We start from the raw sequence: 20,275 nt of genomic DNA, 5'->3' as shown, positions 1-20,275 counted from the left end.
AATCGTTTTTGCACATTTATCATTTGAAATTCTCCACATTGGTGTGAGTAAAAATGCAAGAGCCAGAAGTGAAAAAAGTTGTGTAATAGTTCTAAGTGATTTCCAATTGATACCCATTGTTTCTTATGTGCTTTTTAATAACTTATTTCTTAGAAACATTCACCATAAATTTTTTCAAGACACTAAAGAAAACTGTAGGCTTGAGTAAATCTTTTGTAGCTATATATAGACATTTTAGGTGTAATTCCGCTGTATAAACCGTAGCTGAGACTTACACATGCAAGTTCTTACAGCTCTTCTAAATAAAGTATGTCATTACCATGTGTGACCTCATCCTCATCAAGTTCAGTTTTCACTTAATTACTGAGTAATCAAAGTTAAGCTTTCTAGTTAATTATCTAGTTAATTTCTGGTTCACTGAAATTGTCATCTTTATATAATCACAACTTTTTTTAAAAAGTTCATTTATTTTGAGAGAGAGAAAGAGAGCACGTGCGAATTGGGGTGGGGCAGGGAGAGGGGGAGAGAGAGAGTCCCAAGCAGGCTCTGCACTGCCAGTGTGGAGCTCAACACGGGGCTCCAACCCAGAAATCATGAGACGATGACCTAAGCCAAAATCAAGAGTCAGACGCTTAACCGACTGAGCTACCCGGGCACCTTCACAACATTTTATAGCAAATTTACAATTGAACTGTTACTTCCTTACAGTTACCAAATTGGTATCTCAGAAGCTAAAACAACTCTGGTTAGAATGGAAGTTGGCAGATCTTCGCTTGCACACAAGGCTGGCACACTAGTGCATAATGTCTGACGTATGACCTCTCTCTGGCAACATCCCCTTACAGGCACCAATATTCTCTATAGAGTGGTCTCAAATATCTTGCCTTCTCTGCGGCAAAAGACTTGAGGAGTATATATTTAAGCACAGAGCTTCTCCTGACATTAGTATGTTCCCACTAGCCTGCTAAGGGAAAGTTAACGAAGACATTTCTTTAGGAATTGTTTTCCCTCCAGACAATGCTAGAAAGATATGTGTAGGAATATTTCTTTTGCATTATTTTATTTTACTTTAATTGTATTAGTTTATTATTGGTTGTTTTAGTTTATTATTATATTGGCTGTATTACTTTATTAGTTATTTTAATTGTATAGTTTATTAGTGCTGCTATAACAAATTACCACAAATTTAGTTGCTTAGAACAAATATATAGCTAGTTAGTTAACATACAGTGCGATATTGGTTTCAGGAGTAGAATCCAGTGATTCATCACTTACATACAACACCCAGTGCTCATCACAAGTGCCTTCCTTAATACCCATCACCCATCTAGCCACCCATCTAGCCCACCTCCCTCTGTCAACCCATAGTTTGTTCTCTATCATTAAGAGTCTCTTGTGGTTTGTTTCCCTCTCTTCCTTCCCATTCCCATGTGTTTATCTGCTTTGTTTCTTAAGTTCCACAAATGAATGAAATCACATGGTATTTGTCTTTCTCATTGACTTATTTCGCTTATCATAATACATTCTAGCTCCATCTATGTCATTGCAAATGGCAAGATTTCATTCTTTTAGACGGCTGAGTAATATTTCACTGTAAATATGTACATCACATCTTCTTTATCCATTCATCATTTGATGGACATTTGGGCTCTGTTCATAGTTTAGCTATTGTTGATAATGCTGCTATAAACATTGGGGTGCATGTATCCCCTTCAAATCTGTATTTTTGTAACCTTCGGGTAAATACCTAATAGTGCAATTGCTAGATCATAGGGTAGGTCTGTTTTTAGTTTTTTGAGGAACCTCCATACTGTTCAATTTCTTTTTATAAGAGTGGCTGTACCAGTTTGCATTCCCACCAACAGTGCAAAAGGGTTCCCCTCTCTCTGGATCCTCAATACCTGTTGTTTCCTATGTTGTTCATTTTAGCCATTCTGACAGGTGTGAAGTGGTATCACCTCATGGTTTTGATTCGTATTTCCCTGATGACTAGTGTGGTTGAGCATCTTTTCATGTGTCTGTTAGCCATCTGGATGTCTTCTTTGGAAAAGTGTCTATTCATGTCTTCTGCCCACTTCTTAACTGGGTTATTTGTTTTTGGGGTGTTGAGTTTGGTAAGTTTTTTATAGACTTTGGATACTAACCCTTTATCAGATATGTCATTTGCAAATATCTGCTCCCATTCTGTACGCTGGCTTTTAGTTTTGTTGATCATTTCCTTCACTGTGCAGAAGCATATTATCTTGACGAAGTCCCAGTAGTTCATGTTTGCTTCTGTCTCCCTTGCCTTCCTTCGGCGATGTGTCTAGTAAGAAGTTGCTCCGGCTGAGGTCAAAGAGGTTGCTGCCCATGTTCTCCTCTAGCATTTTGATTGTTTCCTGTCTCTCATTCAGGTCTTTCATCCATTTTGAATTTATTTTTGTGTATGGTGTAAGAAAGTGGTCCAGTTTAATTCTTCTGCATGTTGCCGTACAATTTTCCCAACACCATTTGTTGAAGAAACTATCTTTTTGCCTTTGAATATTCTTTCCTGATTTGTCAAAGATTCATTGGCCATCCAGTTATGGGTCCATTTCTGGGTTTTCTATTCTGTTCCATTAATCTATGTGTCTGTTTTTGTGCCAGTACCATATTGTCTTGATGACTACAGCTTTGTAATATAGCTTGAAATCCAGAATTGTGATGCTTCCAGTTTTGCTTTTCTTTTTCAGGATTGTTTTGGCTATTTGGGGTCTTTTGTGGTTCTATACAAATTTTAGGATTGTCTGTTCTAGCTCTGCAAAAAATGCTGGTGGCATTTTGCTAGGGATGGCATTAAATGTGTAGATTGCTTTGGGTAGAATAGACATTTTGACGATGTTCTTCCATGAGCATGGAATACTTTTCCATTTCTTTGTTTCCTCTTCAATTTCTTTTATAAGTTTTGATAGTTTTCAGAGTACAAATCTTTTACCTTTCTAGTTGGTTTTTTTCCTGTGTATCTGTTTTTGGTGCAATTGCAAATGGGATAGATTCCTTGATTTTCTTATTGCTATATAGAAATGCAACAGATTTCTGCACATTGGTTTTATATTCTGCAACTTTGCTAAATTCATGCATTAGTTCTAGCGTGTTGTTTTTTTGTGTGTGTGTGTGGACTTTCTTTCAGGTTTCTAGAGTATCATGTTATCTGCAAATAGTGAAAGTTTAACTTCTTCCTTGCTGATTTGGATGCCTTTTATTTCTTTTTGTTCTCTGATTGCTGAGGATAAGATTTCCAGTACTATGTTAAATAGTAATGGTGAGAGTGGACATCCTTGTCTTGTTTCTGACCATAGGGGTAAGGGTCTCAGTTTTTCCCCATTGAGAATGATATTAGCTATGGGTCTTTCATAAATGGCCTTTATAATGTTGAGGTATGCTCCATCTATCCCTACTTTGTTGAGGGTTTTTATCAAGAATGGATGATCTGTTTTTCAAATGCTTTATCTGCCTCTATTGACAGGATCATATGGTTCTTATTCTTTGTTTTATTAATGTGATAAATCATGTTCATTAATTTGCCAATATTGAACTGGCCCTGCAGCCCAGGAATAAATCCCAATTGATCACAGTGAATAATTCTTTTAGTGTACTGTTGAATTCAATTTGCTAGTATCTTGTTGATAATATTTGCATCCATGTTCATCAGGAATATTGGCCAGTAATTCTCCTTTTTAGTGGGGTCTTTGTCTAGTTTGGAATCAAGGTAATGTTGACTTCATAGAATGAGTTTGGAAGTTTTCCTTCCATTTCTATTTTTTCTGGAACAGTTTGAGAAGAATATGTATTAAGCTCTTCTTTAAATGTCTGGTAGAATTTCCCTGGGAAGCCATCTGGCCCAGGACTCTTGTTTGTTGGGAGATTTTTGATTACTGATTCAATTTCTTTGCTGGTTATGGGTCTGTTCAAATTTTTTATTTCTCCCTATTTCAGTTTTGGTAGTTTGTGAGTTTCTAGGAATTTGTCCATTTCTTCCCGATTGCCCAGTTTGTTGGCGTATAATTTTTCATAGTATTCTCTTATAAGTGTTTGTATTTCTGTGGTCTTTATTGGCTGTGATCTCTCCTCTTTCATTGGTTTTATCTATTTGGGTCCTCTCTTTGATAAATCGGCTAAGGGTTTATCAATTTTGTTAATTCTTTCAAAAAACCAGCTCTTAGTTTCATTGATCTGTTCTACTGGGTTTTTTTTGTTTGTTTGTTTCTATTATTGTTTATTTCTGCTCTAATCTTTATTATTTCCCTTCTTCTGTTGAGTTTAGGCTTTATTTTCTGTTTCCTTTCTACCTCCTTGAGGTGTAAGGTTAGGTTGTATATTTGGGACCTTTCTTGCTTCTTCAGATAGGCCTGAATTGCAACACACTTCCTTAGGACTGACTTTGTTGCATCCCAAAGGTCAAAACCTTTGGTCTGTCACGTTTTCATATAAATTGGAGTTATAGATGTCAGAAAGAATATAAAATTATTATCAAGTATAGATGTATAAAAATTCAAAGGAATTAACTGAAAGCTATTAGAACTAATAAAATAATTCAATTAAATGCATATTTATCAAATAAAATATTAAAATTATTTACTCTTGTAAATTCTATTCTATGTATTATATTTCTATGTATTTGCCCTACAGAGATACTCATATGTGTATGAAATGACACAGTAAAAGGCAAATTATTTTGGCACTGCAAGAAATAGCATAAAATTGAAAATTATTTGAATATTCTTTTATAAGGGACTAACCCATTAAATAAATTATGGTTTATACTTATAATGAAATGCAAGGTAGCTCTTAAAATGAAGCAGCTCTATATAAAGTAGCAATGTGTTCATATGTACTGGTATGAAAGGATGTCTGAAATTCATTGTTAACTTTAAAAAAAAAAAACAAAAAAAAACAGCGGCACTGGATGGCTCAGTCGGTTAAGCATCCGACTCTAGGTTTCGGCTCAGGTCATGACCTTCCGGTTCGTGAGTTCGAGCCTCGCGTCAGACTCTGTGCTGCCAGTGTGGAGACTGCTTGGAATTCTCTGTCTCCCTCTCTCTCTCTGCCTCTCCCCTACTCATGCTCTTTCTCTCTCTCTTTCAAAATTAATTGATTTAAAATATATATTTAAAAAAAAAAAAAACAGATATGTTCTACCTTTGGAGCTGACACTGCTGTTGGGAAGGTTCCCAATAACTAAATCCAATGACCGGTGGTCAGTCCTCCTCTTAACTGATCTCTTAACAGCATGTGACCCAGTTGTGCCCTGTCTTCACTTGGCTTTTAAGACACCACACTCTTTCTGGTTCTTCTCTTACTTTACTGGTCACCAGAGGCAAATCTAGCATTTTGGGAACCTGAAGCTTATATAATTTGGGAAACCTTTTAAAGATATAGAATATAATGTTACAAATAAATAATAATTAGGTAAGAACACACATAGTTCTTTAGAACAAGGGGAAAATCATGACAAATTATTAGAACAGTAAGAAGTTCAGGGCCCATTTTTCTGAGATCATATTAGGCAGTTTATTAGAAATGCATACATAGAAACATTTTCTGATCACAGCCTGATTTGCCCTCCTTACTTACAGCATGCTATACCTCCCAGCAATTCCCAGCACCCAAAGGGACCCATGCTAATGAGAGGTCCTAACGCCCCTTTATTAGCATCATGAGAAATCTACCTCTCTTGGTTTTCCTCAATCTCTAAGACTCGTTCCTTCCCTTCTCCTTCATATCTTAATGTTAAAGTGCCTCAGGTCTCAGTTCTTCGTCTTTTTCTAGTTATACTCACTCACTTGCTGATTTCACCAAGTTCAACTCTCTTGTGATTTTCATTATCATGTATATGTTGATACCTTCTAAATTTACATCTTCAGTCCAAACTTCTCTCCCAATCTCCAACTGCCTATTCAATACCTCCACTTAGATTTTTGGAGATATCTCGAATTTGGTATGTTGAAAACTGAACCCTGATCTCACTCCCAAAATTGTTCCACTCAACTTTCCCTATTTCAGTTGATAGTAACTCCACCTTTCCAAGCACTAAGCACCTAGAACAGTGCCTGGTACATTGTAGGAACAGAAGGAAAGAATTAGTGAACTGATTTTTAAAAGATAATATCTGTAGAAGTCATTCAGAATGGGGCACGTAATAAAAGTAATTAAGAGATATGGCAGGTTGAGTAAGTGTAGCTCAGTCCTACGTGTCATAGGAGTCAAGTAGAAGTGAATAGAGAATGGGGCAAAGGCATCATTCAAAAAGATAATGGTTGAGAATTCTCCAGAAATGTGGATAAACAAAATTTAAAGTTGAAGAAACACGACAGTCGTGAGCCATATAAATAAAAACAAATCCCAGGGGTGCCTGGGTGGCTCATTCAGTTAAGCTTCCAACTCTTGGTTTCAGCTCGGATCATGGTCTTGCAGTTCGTGAGTTCAGGCCCCACATTGGGCTCTGCGCTGGCAGTGCGGAATCTGCTTGGGATTCTCTCTCTCTCCTGTCTCTCTGCCACTCCCCTACTCGTGTGCTCTGTCTCTCTCTTTCTCTGTCTCTCTCAAACATAAATAAATAAACTTTAAAAAATAAAATAAAATAAAATAAAATAAAAACAAGCCCCAAATTAAATATACAATGGGGAAAATACAGAGTATAGAATAAAATTAAAATGATAGTAGTGGTAATAGTAATTGCAGCTAACATTTTAATAATATTCACCATGTGCTAGGCACTTTTCTATACGCTTTATGTATATTAATTAATCCCACAATAGCCTCTGATGTAGGTATTCTTAGGGTCTGCATATTACACGTGAGGATATTGAAACACCAAGAAGTCTGGTAACTTGCCCAATGTCACACAGCTAGTAAGTAGTGGAACAGAATTTCAACTCAAGTGGTGCAGTTTCAAACAGAATTCCAAATGGGTTAATGCATTTACCACAAAATGAATTTATCAAAAATGCTAGGCAAGTGGCAAGATTTCATTCTTTTTTATGGCTGAGCAGTAATCCATTGTATTTATATACCACAACTTCTTTATCCATTCATCTCTCTTGCCATTTGCAGCAACATGAATGAATCCAGAACGTATTATACCAAGTGAAACAAGTCGGACAGAGAAAGACAAATGCCATGTGATTTCACTTATATGTGGAGTCTAAGAAAACAAAACAAATGAACAATCCAAAAAACAGATTTATAAATACAGAGAAAAAACTGGTCATTGCCAGACTAGAGACGGGTGAGGGGATGGGCAAAATAGGTGAATAAGAGGCATAAGCTTCAAGTTATAAAATAGATAAGTCATAAGAATGAAAAATACAACATAGGGAATATAGTTAAGAAAATAATAACTTTGTATAGTGTTAGGAGGTAACTATACTTAGCAAGGGTTGCACTGCTCAATGTATAGAATTGTGGAATCACTATTCTGAAACTAATACAACATTGTATATCAACTATACTTCAACGAGAGGGAGACAGAGAGAGAGAGAGACAGAGAGAGAGAGAGACCTAGAGGAGAGAGAAGAATAAAAGATATGTGAATTTGGAGGCTGAGATTATAGCTGTACAGTTTCAAGCCAAGGAACACTTGGAGACACCAGAAGCTGGAAGAGGCGGGGAGGAATCTCCCCCAGAAGCTCTGGAAGGAGTATGGCCCTGCCTCTACCTTGATTTTGGATTTCTGGTCCAGTAGAACTGTGAGAGAATAAATTTTTATTGTTTTAAGCCACTAAAAAAATGCTAGACAGAATTTCCTGTTTGAGTCAGGATGCGCTGGGTTATACTGTGATAACATACAAGCAAAAAATCTCAACACAGGTTGAGATTTCTTGCTCGTGGTCATATCCCTGTGATAGGAGGGGACCTAGGTCTGTGTCATCCTCACTCCAGAACCTAGGCTGATAGGGTAACCACTGTCTAGAACACTGGCGGTTGCCATGCAGAGGGAAAAGGAATGTGGTTACTGCTCCGGTTCTTGAAGCTTTCATTCAGAAATTTTCAAATGACACGTATGTATTTCATTGACTGAAGAGCAAATCACATGGCCACACCTAACCCCAAAGGGGCTGGAAAAGATAGGCTGACATATAGCCAGAGGGGAATAACCAGAAATATTGGATGAAAAACCCTAAAGACTTTCATAATCTAGGTGAATATACAGAGAATATTTTAAATGTGGGGAGGAACTTTCTAAGCATTAAAGTTTTGGGAGATTTGAGCACATAAAAATTAAGAACATCTCTGTGTCAGGGGGCGCCTGGGTGGCTCAGTTAGTTAAGCGTCTGACTTTGGCTCAGGTCATGATCTCATGGTTCGTGGGTTCGAGCCCTACATCAGGCTCTGTGCTGACAGCTCAGAGCCTAGATCCTGCTTCTGATTCTGTTTCTCCCTCTCTCTCTGCTCCTCCCCCACTCACACTCTGTCTCTCTCAAAAATAAACAAAAAAAAGAACATCTCTGTGTCAAAATAAATTGTTTGAGCAAAGCCATTTGAAACATGTAATTAGACCAAAGGTCAGAATTGTTAATATACAAAAAATGTAAACAAATCAATAATTTTAAAAACATCTATTTTAAAATGGACTAAGATGATGAGCTGGAAAATAACAAAATAAATGCAAACGGAAAAATATTCAACCATATTAGTAATTAAAGCAAAATGCTGTTTGTACTTATAAGATGCTGATAACCTGTTTTGATGAGAATAAGGGAAAAAGTACACTGTCTTATTGCTGTATTATTAAAAACAAAAACATGACAAACTCTATCTAGAGGGCAGTTTGACAATGTGTATCAAAAGTTTTAGATTTAAAATCCCCATTGCTTTGGCCAGACAGCTAGTTCAGTTTTAGGAATTTAAGTAAAGGTGTACATAAATATTTAGCTATAGGGAAGTTTACTTCAGCACTGTTTATAGTTGGGGTAAAGTGGAAGTAATTAAATGTTCAACAGTAGAAGACAGGCTAGATAAACTATGTTTATTCATATAGTGGCATATTCTGCAACATTAAAAAAATGTGGACTTGGAATATTTATTATAATCCTGAGAGAAAATATAGAACAGTATGCCTAACTATTGTTTGAAAAATGTATGTATGTATGTATATATGAATAAGAGCAGTCTGAAAGATATACATCAGAATATTAACACTGATGGGCTTATAGGTGTTTTTTTTTCTCCTTTTTTGATGATCTGTATTTACAATTTTTACCATAACCGTGTATTGCTTACGTAGTCTTTTAAAATACAGTAAAAGTCAATCAGTGGCAATGGTTGGTACATTTCGCCATTGGTCCTCACTGATGCTTAATCTCCATATCTATTCTTTTTCTAAAGCTGGGCCCCCTTTTTATGTCCTGGACCCACAGCTTCTCCATTGGCTCCTGCTTCCTAGTCCAACCCTGACCTTGTGCCCCTGTTCTGTTAAATGGGCTTCTACCTTTTCCTGTCATTCTCAATTCTTTTCTCAGTAGCATCTTTTCAATCCCAGGACCCAGATTTCCTGTCACTAATCACCTTAGGATTGACCTCCTGCCCCCAAGTTCCAAGCTGGTCTCAGCAACCCGGTCCCTCCTAAGGACATCGTTGATCCTGACTTTCTGCCCTTCCTATTTTCATCTCCAGGCCGACTTGCCCCACCGCACCTGCTGGTCAGGACAACCAGCTTCTGACCTGTATTAGCTCTTTAGCTCTCTCTCGTTCCGTTCCGCTCCGCTGCTGCTGTCCCTTCTAGACACCCACGAGTTGCTTTCCCTGACACACCCACCTGTCTGCTCCTGCATCCCCGCTGAGACTACTTCCAGCTTCCTGCACTTCCCAGGCTGCTCTGTGGGCCACGTAGTTACCTAGGGTCCTCCTATACATTTGTCATCGTGTCAAATGTCTCCCAGCTACTTCTCTTTTCCAGATGGAAAACAGAATAAGAGAATCGACCGGTAGTTAGTAGCTTGTTCAAGATTTACGGGGCTCACAGTGAGAAGTCTTTGGGTGAACTTTGGCCATCGCATTTGGCATCCCCTGTAACACTTAGTGCAGGTGCACCAACAGAGGGCACTCCTCCCATTTCCAGGCACAATACTGAACTGGAAAGATTCTACCTCAGTGCCTCCTAGGAAGGAAATAGCGATGAATTAATTACCTGTTATAAAACAGTGCTTAATTGTTTGTTTCTTCCCCTGTTGTACCTAGGTATTACTTTGTTTCTCCCGGGATACATCTGTGTTGGGTCATTTTGCGTACAACAGCGCTTCACCACCGAGATCATACATCAGAGGTAAAATTTTAGTTACATAAAGGGAGGATTTTTTAAGACTTACAAAATCATAGCAAGACTGTTACATTTTATAGCGTATATTAGTGTTGTTAATTTTTTTATTGTTAATGAAATTCCTCTCAGAAGCTTTCAACTCCTACTCAAATCACGGGTGAACAACTCAGCACAATCAAAGGCGGGTGGTTCCCAGAAGAACCCTTTATCTTTCCTGTTTGCTCGCTCCTCTACTGCTGTTTTCGTCATATCTGTTGACTTTTATTTTCCCCCCTAACTACGACTTTATCACATGAATTTGCTTCTTCTGCTGCTTTTTTTAACTTCTCTATTCCTTCTCTCAAAATGTTCTCCAGCACTTAAAATTTGATGTAATTTATAAGCTATTAGCACGCTAATTTCTATTTTGGTGCTTTCTTCCCTTCTTTATCACTAGCTGCCTACCAGACATTGCTATTTCAATATCCTGCTATTACCTGACAGCTGAACTAATTTCAGCAGGAAGCCTTTCTCAATTTCTCCTTTTTATTAAGTGGTGAACACCAATCACTGAAAGCTTATAACCCTATTGTGTGTGATCATGCTCTGTTCCCATAAAGAAATAAACTCTTTCTCCCATATCTCCTAAGTCTGACTGTCTGCCTGATTGCTGTAACCCCTGCCCTAGGATGAGCCTACATTACCTGGCTGGGATCAGGCTCCCCCTCCCCAAACTGGGGGGCTCTCTTAATTCCACTGCTTCTAAACTGAGCTTATAGAAACCTTTGGTCTGCTTGTTTGTTTCTTTAACATCATTTGCTAAAAAGCTGACTGTAGAACTTATTCAATGGGTTCACTTCTAAACTCAGCCAAGATTTTAAGGCCTTCTATCAGTCAATTTTGTCTTAACCCAGCTCACTTTGATTCCCTGATTATCCCACGTTACCATATTTATTCTGGCCTGTATATATTCCCTACATGTGGAAGGATTCCCACTCCTCTCCCACGAAATCATAGGTCCTTGAGGAACTAGGCTATATCTTACTGTATCAGAAAAACTTATTTTTCCTTCCTGTGCAGGGAAAAATCCAGTTCTTTCCTACTGTGTTTCTCTACCATGTGTATCATTTACTACTCATATAAAACACTCCACTTCCGACACCAAATATATGGGAATTTTCCCTAAAACAAGAAACAAGTCTCCGACACCACCTGGGCATCCTACAATTTAACTCAGTTCTGCACTGTGTACCCAGAGATAGCCTCAGATCCCACAGACTAAGGGCTCAGTCCCATGAGACTGCCATACCCCTCACACACATACACACACACACACACACTCTTCTGATGACAGTCAAAACCCCATTTATCACCTGTGCCTCTGACCAACCAGCTACAGATTAGAGGTTCCAACAACCTGCTTCTTGGGTTCAATTAATTTGCTAGAGCAGCTCACATAACTCAAGGAAATGTACATCTACCAGTTTACTAAAGGATGTGATAAAGGATACAGATGAACAGCCAGATGAAGACATACATACGGCGAGGTCTAGGAGGGTCCTGAGCATAGGAGCTTCTGTCCCCATGGAATTGGGGTGTGTCAGCCTCCCAATATTGATATGTTCACCCACCTGCAAGCTCTCTGAACACCTGAATACTTGGGATTTTATGGAGGGTTTCTCACATAGGTATGATCAATTACTAACTCCATTTCCAGCTCCTGTCCCCTCTCTGGAAAATGGGAGATGGGGCTGAAAATTCCAGGGTTCTAATCATGACTTGGTCTTTCTGGTGACCAGTCCCCATCCAGGAGTCCACCAGAGTCATCCCAATAGAACAAAAGATTCTCCTAGTCTCTTATCACTTAGGAATTTACAAGGGTTTGCACCTAGCCCCATATTTAGTACCCAGCTAGTACTGTCTATCATCTCCCTCTCTCTGTCTCTCTGTCTCTCTTTCTTCGCACTTTCTCTCCCTCTCTCTCTCTCTCTCTCTCTCTCTCATCTACCTTTCATTATTCCATTCTCCTTACTCACAAGCTCAGTGCTTGTTGTCTCCACCCTAACCTAAACTGCTCATTCTTCTTATTTGTCCCCTCTCTGCCACCACCCCCAACAAGAAGAGCAAAAAAATTTTTTAACTAAAAACCTTACCTTAAAGCCAAGTGCAAGAATGCATGAGACTTTTCAATAGAAAAGTCAACGAAAGGTATTAGAAAAAACTGTCAAGATAAAGGCTATCTAAAGATATTCAATGGAAGGTGGGGGGGCGGGGGGGAGACCTCAGAACCTTAAAAGTTAAGGGAAAGCTATATTTTTTTAAAAACTACTTCAAACATTTGATTATAGCGAATATACTTTCATTTTCTGAAACAATTCTGCTTTCCAATATTTAGACTCATTCTTGGACCACATGAACTGTTTTAGGATTCAGAAAATATTACCACTATATGGTTTAAGACATTTACTTTTTAACTTTTCAGCACATTCCATAAGAATGTAAAACTAATGAGGCGCTGCAAAGCTTAGGACTTACTTTAATGAACAGATTAGAATTATTTATAGTTAGCAAAACAATTCTATGCTTCTAAATAGATGCTTCTCTTCTTAAATGCTTAAGGCACTTGAAAGCATTTGTTCTTTTAATTATTTTGTATCAATTGCCTCACACTTAAATTTGTATTATTGACTTTAACTGATGAAAGGATTTGCTAATATCAAAAGATTAGTGGTATATTTTCAAAGTAATTCCATTTCCTAAAATGAAGTTAAAGGAGATCATACTGTGCCTTTTAAAATTGCATTATTAGTACATCCACAAAATAAGTTAATTTTTAAAGATTTATTTTATTTAATCATATTGAAACCTTCTATGGTTTGTTTGTTTTTTTCTTACAGGAAAACTAGGACTAGAAGAATATGCAGTATTTTATCCACCAAATGGTAAGAGTAATGCTATTGCTTCCTCTAGTGGGAAATAGGGAAATTACAGCTTTTATAACAAAATGTGACACTATCTTTAGATGGATACTTATTCATTATCTAAAATAAACCTTGTATGGAATAGCTCTTTTGATTAACTTTTCTATGTTTGTGGTAGGTTTGTGTTAAATTCTGTACATCCTCCCTGGTTTTCCTTCAGACCGGTAGTAGTGTCTGCAAGGAAACTAAGTGCACTCAGGTCCAGGGTGTTTCATTTTCCTCCGGGGGACACTGACTGGGTCCATCCAGGACCTTCCTTCTGACTTCCCTGCAGCAGAGCTCAAATCGGTTGAGTGTATTGCCTTGTGTTACACTTTATTGTTCTTCTAATTTGACAAGGGTGGTATTTATGAAGTAAAAAGATCTTGAAGAAATACATCAGCCAAATAATCTATTTTAACTGTGTAAAGTGATCAAATGTATAATGATCTCATCAGATATTAAATATCCCTCTGAGATTATGGGATAGTTTTTAAGATCTGCTTTTTGGAAAAGCAATCTAGAGCATTCCTTATTACAATAATATTAGGTTGCATCCTGAAGAAGTTCTGTTACCCCAGCAGAATTAAGAACATGGGCTTTGTAACCCAGCCGACCTGGGTGCAGATCCCAGTCCCGCCAGCTCGCCCTATGACCTTGGTAAGTTCCATGGCTTCGCTGAACTTCAGACGCATCCTCTAGGGCCCATGGATCAAATGAGACACAATGTCTAAAACGTCACAGTGACTGATATGCAGTGAGTGCTCAAAAAATGCAGCTGTTACCGGCGTGTTGAGCTTTTTTGTTGATCTCTCCATGTGAAAGCCGTGCTTGGCTTTCATGGCACTGTTCTCTCCACGCACCTGTCAGAGTGATCTCGCGGGTTCTTTCACGGGCCATCCTCCCCTGCCCCTCTGTAAGCACCAGTGTTCTCCAGTGTCCCACCCCACCCTTGTTCGGCTGCCCTTCTTTTCATACATGTTCCCATGTACCTGCTTTGTCGGCTCTATTTATTCATTACTCTAAAATTTTTATCTACAGTTCTGACCTCTATAGTAATTAACTCAGGCTTAACATATCTCAACTTAAAGGCATTCATTTCTGTTCCAATACCCACTATTCAAAAAAGAATAAAATAAAATACAAAAATAAAACAAAGACCAACAAAATAAAGACCAACAACAAAAAAGCTATGCTACTTCTCTCACAACTCACTGTGCTCTCATCTAATCAGTAATTCAAGGCCTAAACCCTGACCCCTCTCAGCCTCGCATCCCTCTCCTGTGGTAAGTCACCAGGGCCAGCCGGTTTTATCTTCAACATGCATCCGGGACCTCGCTCTCCCTCTCTTCCTCGCCATAACTGCCGCCTTGCCCTTATCCAGGCTTTTCCATCTCTGGCTTATTAATTGCAACAGATACCTAACCGGTCTCTCTTCTTCCAGTGTTTTCTAGCTTTGCCTTGTCTTTCACAGTGCTGCCTGAGTTACACATCGAAAAGGAAAATCTAAAAATTGCTTTTTTTCCTTCAAGTTGTCTTTTCTGAGAAACGGAGAAGGGGGAAGGGGCAAAGGGAGAGCGAGAATCTTAAGCAGGCTCCACACCCAGCTCAGAGCCCGATCTCACAACCATGAGATCTTTACTGAAATGAAATCAAGAGTCGGACGCTCGATTGCCTGAGCCGCCGAGACACCTCTCCCCTGAAACTTTTCTTAATGGCTTCCCATCTCTTCACAAGTGATGTCCAAGCCTCTTAGCCTGGTGTACGAGGACCTCTTTTGACCCGGGCCTGTATTCAGTCTGACTCGTTGCTTTGGATTTCACCTTTTCCTGTCTCACTGTCTTTTATCATAGCAATACCAAACGATTACCTCACACGTGCACGTGCACCCCTGCCAACTCTCTCAAAGCAACGTGCAGGGCTCAGCTCAGGCATGATCCTTTTCAGGAAGCTTTCCCTGAGTCCTCGGGTTTGGTTATGGTCCCTTTTTTTTTTTTTTTTTTTTTTAGCTCCCATAGTATCCAGTGTGAAAGACTTTGGTATCTACTTTATTGTCACGACATTATTTGTTTATGCTTTATCTTCCCCTCTAGATTGCAGGCTTCTTAAGGTGGAAGGCCATATCATTCATCTGTATTTCCTCAATACCTAGCTGTAGTAGGAGGTTAGTGAGTCTTTATTTGAACTAAATTAGAGAGGATTTTTAATTTGAGCATTTTCTTATGTTTATTACCTCTGCCTCTTCAGAAACTTAAATTTCAGATAACTTTTTATGTTTATCCAAGAATCAGGAAACCAGGGGAAAAATACCTCTGAAGAGCCAAAAGAGGTGTCCACAGAGTCAAATTCCTGCTCTCTCCATGCCTAGGAGAGCTTTTACTTAACACACATGCCTAACAAGCTTGGTTTACTGGTGTTTATGCCCCCCTACAAAAGTGGAAGCATAGAAAGAGGCCGACACAGATGGGAAAAATTAACAACAGCAGAACGGCAATCAGAGGCTTCACAAAGGAAAATAGAAGAACTAAAATAACCAGCACATAAGAGCGCTCCAGAAAATCTGCCGGGGACCATCTTATGTAAAAGCCAGTAACCTTGTGACTTTTTAAAAAGTTACGGTGCACGTGTATGTACGTAGTTATAGTATGTACTATAATAATTTAAGACTTTTATTAGGCGCTTGAGACACCAAAAAACAAATGGCCGTAATAATAGCCGTGACGGCAGTCAGGGCGGTGGCAGCTAACGTTTTGCAGGCAGGACTGTGTACCAGGCAGTGTGCTAAACGCATTACGTGCGGCAATCCACTTGGTCCTTACAAGGCGTAACCTGCCGAGGCAGGGACTAGTGTTATCCCTATTTCTAGATGAAGAAGCTGAGGCACAGTGTGTCCATTTGCTCCGCCGGTGAGGGGCAAAGCCAGGCTTTCAATCCGAAGCTCTTTGACTTCAGTCTTCTTCATCACCATGCCCTATTGCCTCAGAAAATGTTACCGCGTACATCAGAGTGGCTTTTGGAAGAAAACAAAGGGGCTGATATGTTGAAAAAGTGGATGTGTAGAATAGGTTCTAGAAAGATTTTCATTCAGAATAAAAATAGTTTAATACTAAATGGGGTGACCCTACAGCCGCTCATAAACGTCATTCTTCAGAATAATTTTTTCTTTCAGGTAATTTTAAAACCTTGCCAGAATCAGAGAGAGCTCTCTTCTCTGGGCATCGAGTCCAAAGTTGCAGAACAAGAAGAGACAAAGACTAGTCAGTCTGTTTTCCCTTTATTCTTTCCTCAAGGCAATACTAAGCAGCATTTTTATGTTATCCGTTCCACGGCTGCCCCAAATAGGGTTACTTTAAAATCTTAAGGACACCTCCGCCACTGACCTCATTTGAGGCCTCGTCGGTGGACAGACTTTCTGTAGCAGATTCACTAAACAACTCGTAGGCAAAATTTCTGAGCTGAAGAGAGTTTTCATAGGAATCATATCAGCTTCTCTTGTTTTTACTTTTCGTTCATCTTCTATAACTTGTTTTCATTTATTCATTTAATACTTACATAGTCCTGCTCTGGCTCCCTCTTCTATTCTAGGGTGGGTGATCTGCAGTAAAAAGTACCGTCTACTGTCAAGAAGCTTACATTCTAGTGAGGGAGACAACCAGCAAGTAAATAAATAACCAATGAAAATAATTTCAGAGAATGTGATGTGAACCATGAAGGGGAACAGAAATTGATAGGGAGGTGAAGGAGGGTGTGGCTTTAGGTAAAGGGCTTTGCCTTTAAGTAAACGTAAGGCTTTAGGTAAGGTCACCTTTAGGTAAGGTGATCAGGAAAAGTACTTCTGAGGAGGTAGAATATGAACAGAGACCTGAATATGCAGAGTGAGCTGTGCAATGAAGTAGGAGAAGAACATTCCAGAGGGAATACATAGCATGTTTAAAGGCCTAAGACGGGAACCTGCTTGATGGTTTGAAAGAACCAGATGGCCGGTGTGACTGGTGACAGTGAGCAAAACATAACCTGGTACTAGGTGAGACAGGAGACTTAGGGACCAGGTCAGATAGGGAGACAGTTGATCTAAAGTTTTGTCTAGTAAGTCTAGTGTCTGGGCTTCCTCAGGAATAGTTTCTGTTAATCTCTTGTTTTCATGTGAATGGGCTATACTTACCTTTTTTTTTTTTTTTTTTTCTAATTTTAATTCCAGTATAGTTAGCATACAGTGTCATGTTAGTTTCAGGGGTACAATAGTGATTCAACTTTCCATATATTACTCAGTGCTTGTCACGGTAAGTGTACTCTTAGTCCCCTTGAGCTATACTTTCTTATTTCTTTGCATGCCTAGTAAATTTTTTGTTCATAACTAGATATCTTGAATATTATAGTGTGGTAACTCTAGAAATCAAATTGTCTCCCCTCCCCAGAATTTGTTGTTGTTGCTTGTTTAGTGACTATTCTAAACTACTTTGTCAATATTGTGTTGTTGTTTTTTTGTATGGAGTGCCCACTGAGGTCTCTGTTCCATTAGCCTAGTGGCCAACTGGTAATTTGACAGAGGTTTCCTTAAACATCAGAAACCAAAAGAAAAAAATCTATCCCAGTCTTTGCAGGTTGGCTGTATGTTGAGGTACTCCGTCGAGGCTTAGCCAGGCCATTTAATTTTTTTTTTTTTAATTTATTTATTTGGAGAGAGAGAGACTCTAGAGAGCGCGGCGGGGGGGCGGGGGGGGGGCAGAGACAGAGGGAGAAAGAGAGAGAATCCCAAGCAGACTCCGCTCCGTCAGCACAGAGCTCAATGTAGGGCTTGAACTCATGAACCATGAGATCATGATCTGAACCAAAACCAAGAATCAGACGCTTCACCGACTGAGCCACCCAGCCGGCCCTTGCCAGGCCATTTAGAGTTCTACCCTAGCCTTCACTTCCTGCTTGCCCAGAGCCCAGAAGTCTGGCAGAGGTGAAAGCTGAAGTACTTCTCTGATCTTTTCTAGATTCCCCTGAATACAGAGGAGTTTTTCAAAGCCTTTATATCTCCATATATATCCTTCCACAGCCTCTTCATTTCCAGGCTTGTCAGTCTGTCTGCTGCTTGCCTCATCTGTTATCCTTTGCTGCCCCAGGAAGCTTTAGCTAGTGTATTTGCACCTAAATGCTTTCAGTAAGCGGGCAGGCCATTTCAGCCCAATCCCTCAGATAGTTATTAGACAGGTCAGAACACACAACCACAAGTTTTCGATTCACGATCCCTATTGCCAGCAAGCTGCACCAGGAACATGGGTGCAGGAACACCTTCATAGCTGCCTCCAAGCTGGAGAATGGGCGATGGTAGGTGGGTAAATTGAAATACCACAATGCTTTCTTTCCAAAATTCAGCAGCTTCTTTCTTCATGAAGGATTTCCTTGGTTGTAATTTTTTTTATTTTTTTGTTTTGTTTTATTTTATGGGTTTTTTTTAAACAAATTACAGAACTCAAAAGAAGTTGATCTAACAGTTCTAGCCAGCTTAACCGTTGCTTTAGCGGAAGGGCAGAATTTTGGAGTTCCCTACTCTCTTCTTCCAGTGACATCTCTTCTCTGATTCCTGACTAATATTTTTAAAAGATCATGCTCACTACTGTGTAAAATAAAAGTGTCACTCTATGGGGTGCCTGGGTGGCTGAAGCATCCGACTCTTGATCTCAGCTCAGGTCTTGATCTCCGGGTCATGAGTCCAAGCCCCACGTTGGTCTCCATGCTGAGCATGGAGCCTACTTAAAAATAATAATAATAATAATAATAATAATAATAATAATAATAATAATAAGTAAAGTGTCATTCTAATATAAGCTCCGAGAGAACAAGGACCTTTTGATGACCAAGAGATCTAACACCTAGAATCATGCATAGCGTAAAGTCACTGCTCAGTAAATGTTATTGAATGAGAGAGCGAATGAATGAGGGAATCAATATGGAAGAACACAGAGGAACAAGAATAGAAGCAAGGGAAGGAGACAGGAGAAATACACATAGATCTGACTGAGATCTAAATACACAGCACAATATACCAATACCATTTGTTTCCTATAAGACAGAATAATTAGTTGCTAGTGAACATTAGGTATAGGCATTTTAGGACTCTACATCAGGGCAACCCCATGCCCCTCCCCCCCACCCCCCTCCCCATCCCCAGGAAAAATTGTCAATGTCTGTAGACATTTTTGGTTGTCAGAGCCAGGGGGAGGTGGGGTTTTACCAGTGTCTCATGAGTAGAGGCCAGGGATGCCATCAAACACTCTACAGTGCACATGGGGCGCCTGGATGGCTCAGTCGGACTGAAGCGTCCGGCATCAACTCAGGTCATGATCTCGCGGTTTGTGGGTTCGAGCCCCGCATCCGGCTCTGTGCTGACAGCCTGGAGCCTGCTTCAGATTCTGTGTCTCCCCTTTCTCTGCCCCTCTCCTGCTCATGCTCTGTCTCCCTCTGTCTCTCAATAATAAATAAACATTAAAAAAATTGAAAAAAACCCGACAACAACATTCTACAGTGCCCAGGACAGCCCCTCACAACAAAGATTAGGAAAGGCTCTTGGAAGCAAGAGTGAAAATATGTCATTTTAAACCTGCTCACAAGTGTCCAGTTGATAAATAGCAATGTACTTTGTCATCTATATTAATTAAATAAAGTAAAAACATCTCATAATCCAAAATTTATTTGATGTATAACTTTAGACATAAGTTGAAAACCTAATAAAATTTGTATTTAAAATACGGTTTTCAGGTTGATACTTAAATATGGCTATGTTCTGGTATTTGGGAAATTTTAATTGCTGAAATAAAGTAACAGTGATATTCTGAAGTTCTGATGCAGACAGACAACAGAAATAGCTAGGAAACAATTTCACCATTGCCGTATCCCTACTCTTACTGACCTGTAGGCTACATGTAGAATGAGAATAAGCAAAGGAAATGATTATTTCGACAAATGAGTTAAACTTTACCAAGTAATCCCACATGAAGGAGTGTAAAAATTTGGAATGATGTTAAAGCCAATCAGACCTGAAAGCTGTGGTACAACTATAAATGCTGAGTAT

The 20,275-nt window shown here is 39.2% G+C and overlaps 1 protein-coding gene across 4 annotated transcripts in view; it reads left to right on the top strand.

Moving 5' to 3' along the window:
• The window catches only part of TBC1D19 (TBC1 domain family member 19), a 146,329-nt gene that overhangs the window by 103,712 nt on the left and 22,342 nt on the right, over window positions 1-20,275 (top strand). For all 4 annotated transcript variants that reach the window (XM_058722902.1, XM_058722905.1, XM_058722904.1 and 1 more), the window contains 2 exons: window positions 10,198-10,282; window positions 13,153-13,197. In XM_058722902.1, coding sequence (XP_058578885.1) covers window positions 10,198-10,282; window positions 13,153-13,197 — 130 coding nt within the window. The remainder of the gene's footprint in view (window positions 1-10,197; window positions 10,283-13,152; window positions 13,198-20,275) is intronic.

Source organism: Neofelis nebulosa, chromosome 3 (genome assembly GCF_028018385.1).
Source record: "Neofelis nebulosa isolate mNeoNeb1 chromosome 3, mNeoNeb1.pri, whole genome shotgun sequence".
Taxonomy (NCBI): domain Eukaryota; kingdom Metazoa; phylum Chordata; class Mammalia; order Carnivora; family Felidae; genus Neofelis; species Neofelis nebulosa.
This window is presented reverse-complemented; position numbering and strand designations above follow the sequence as displayed.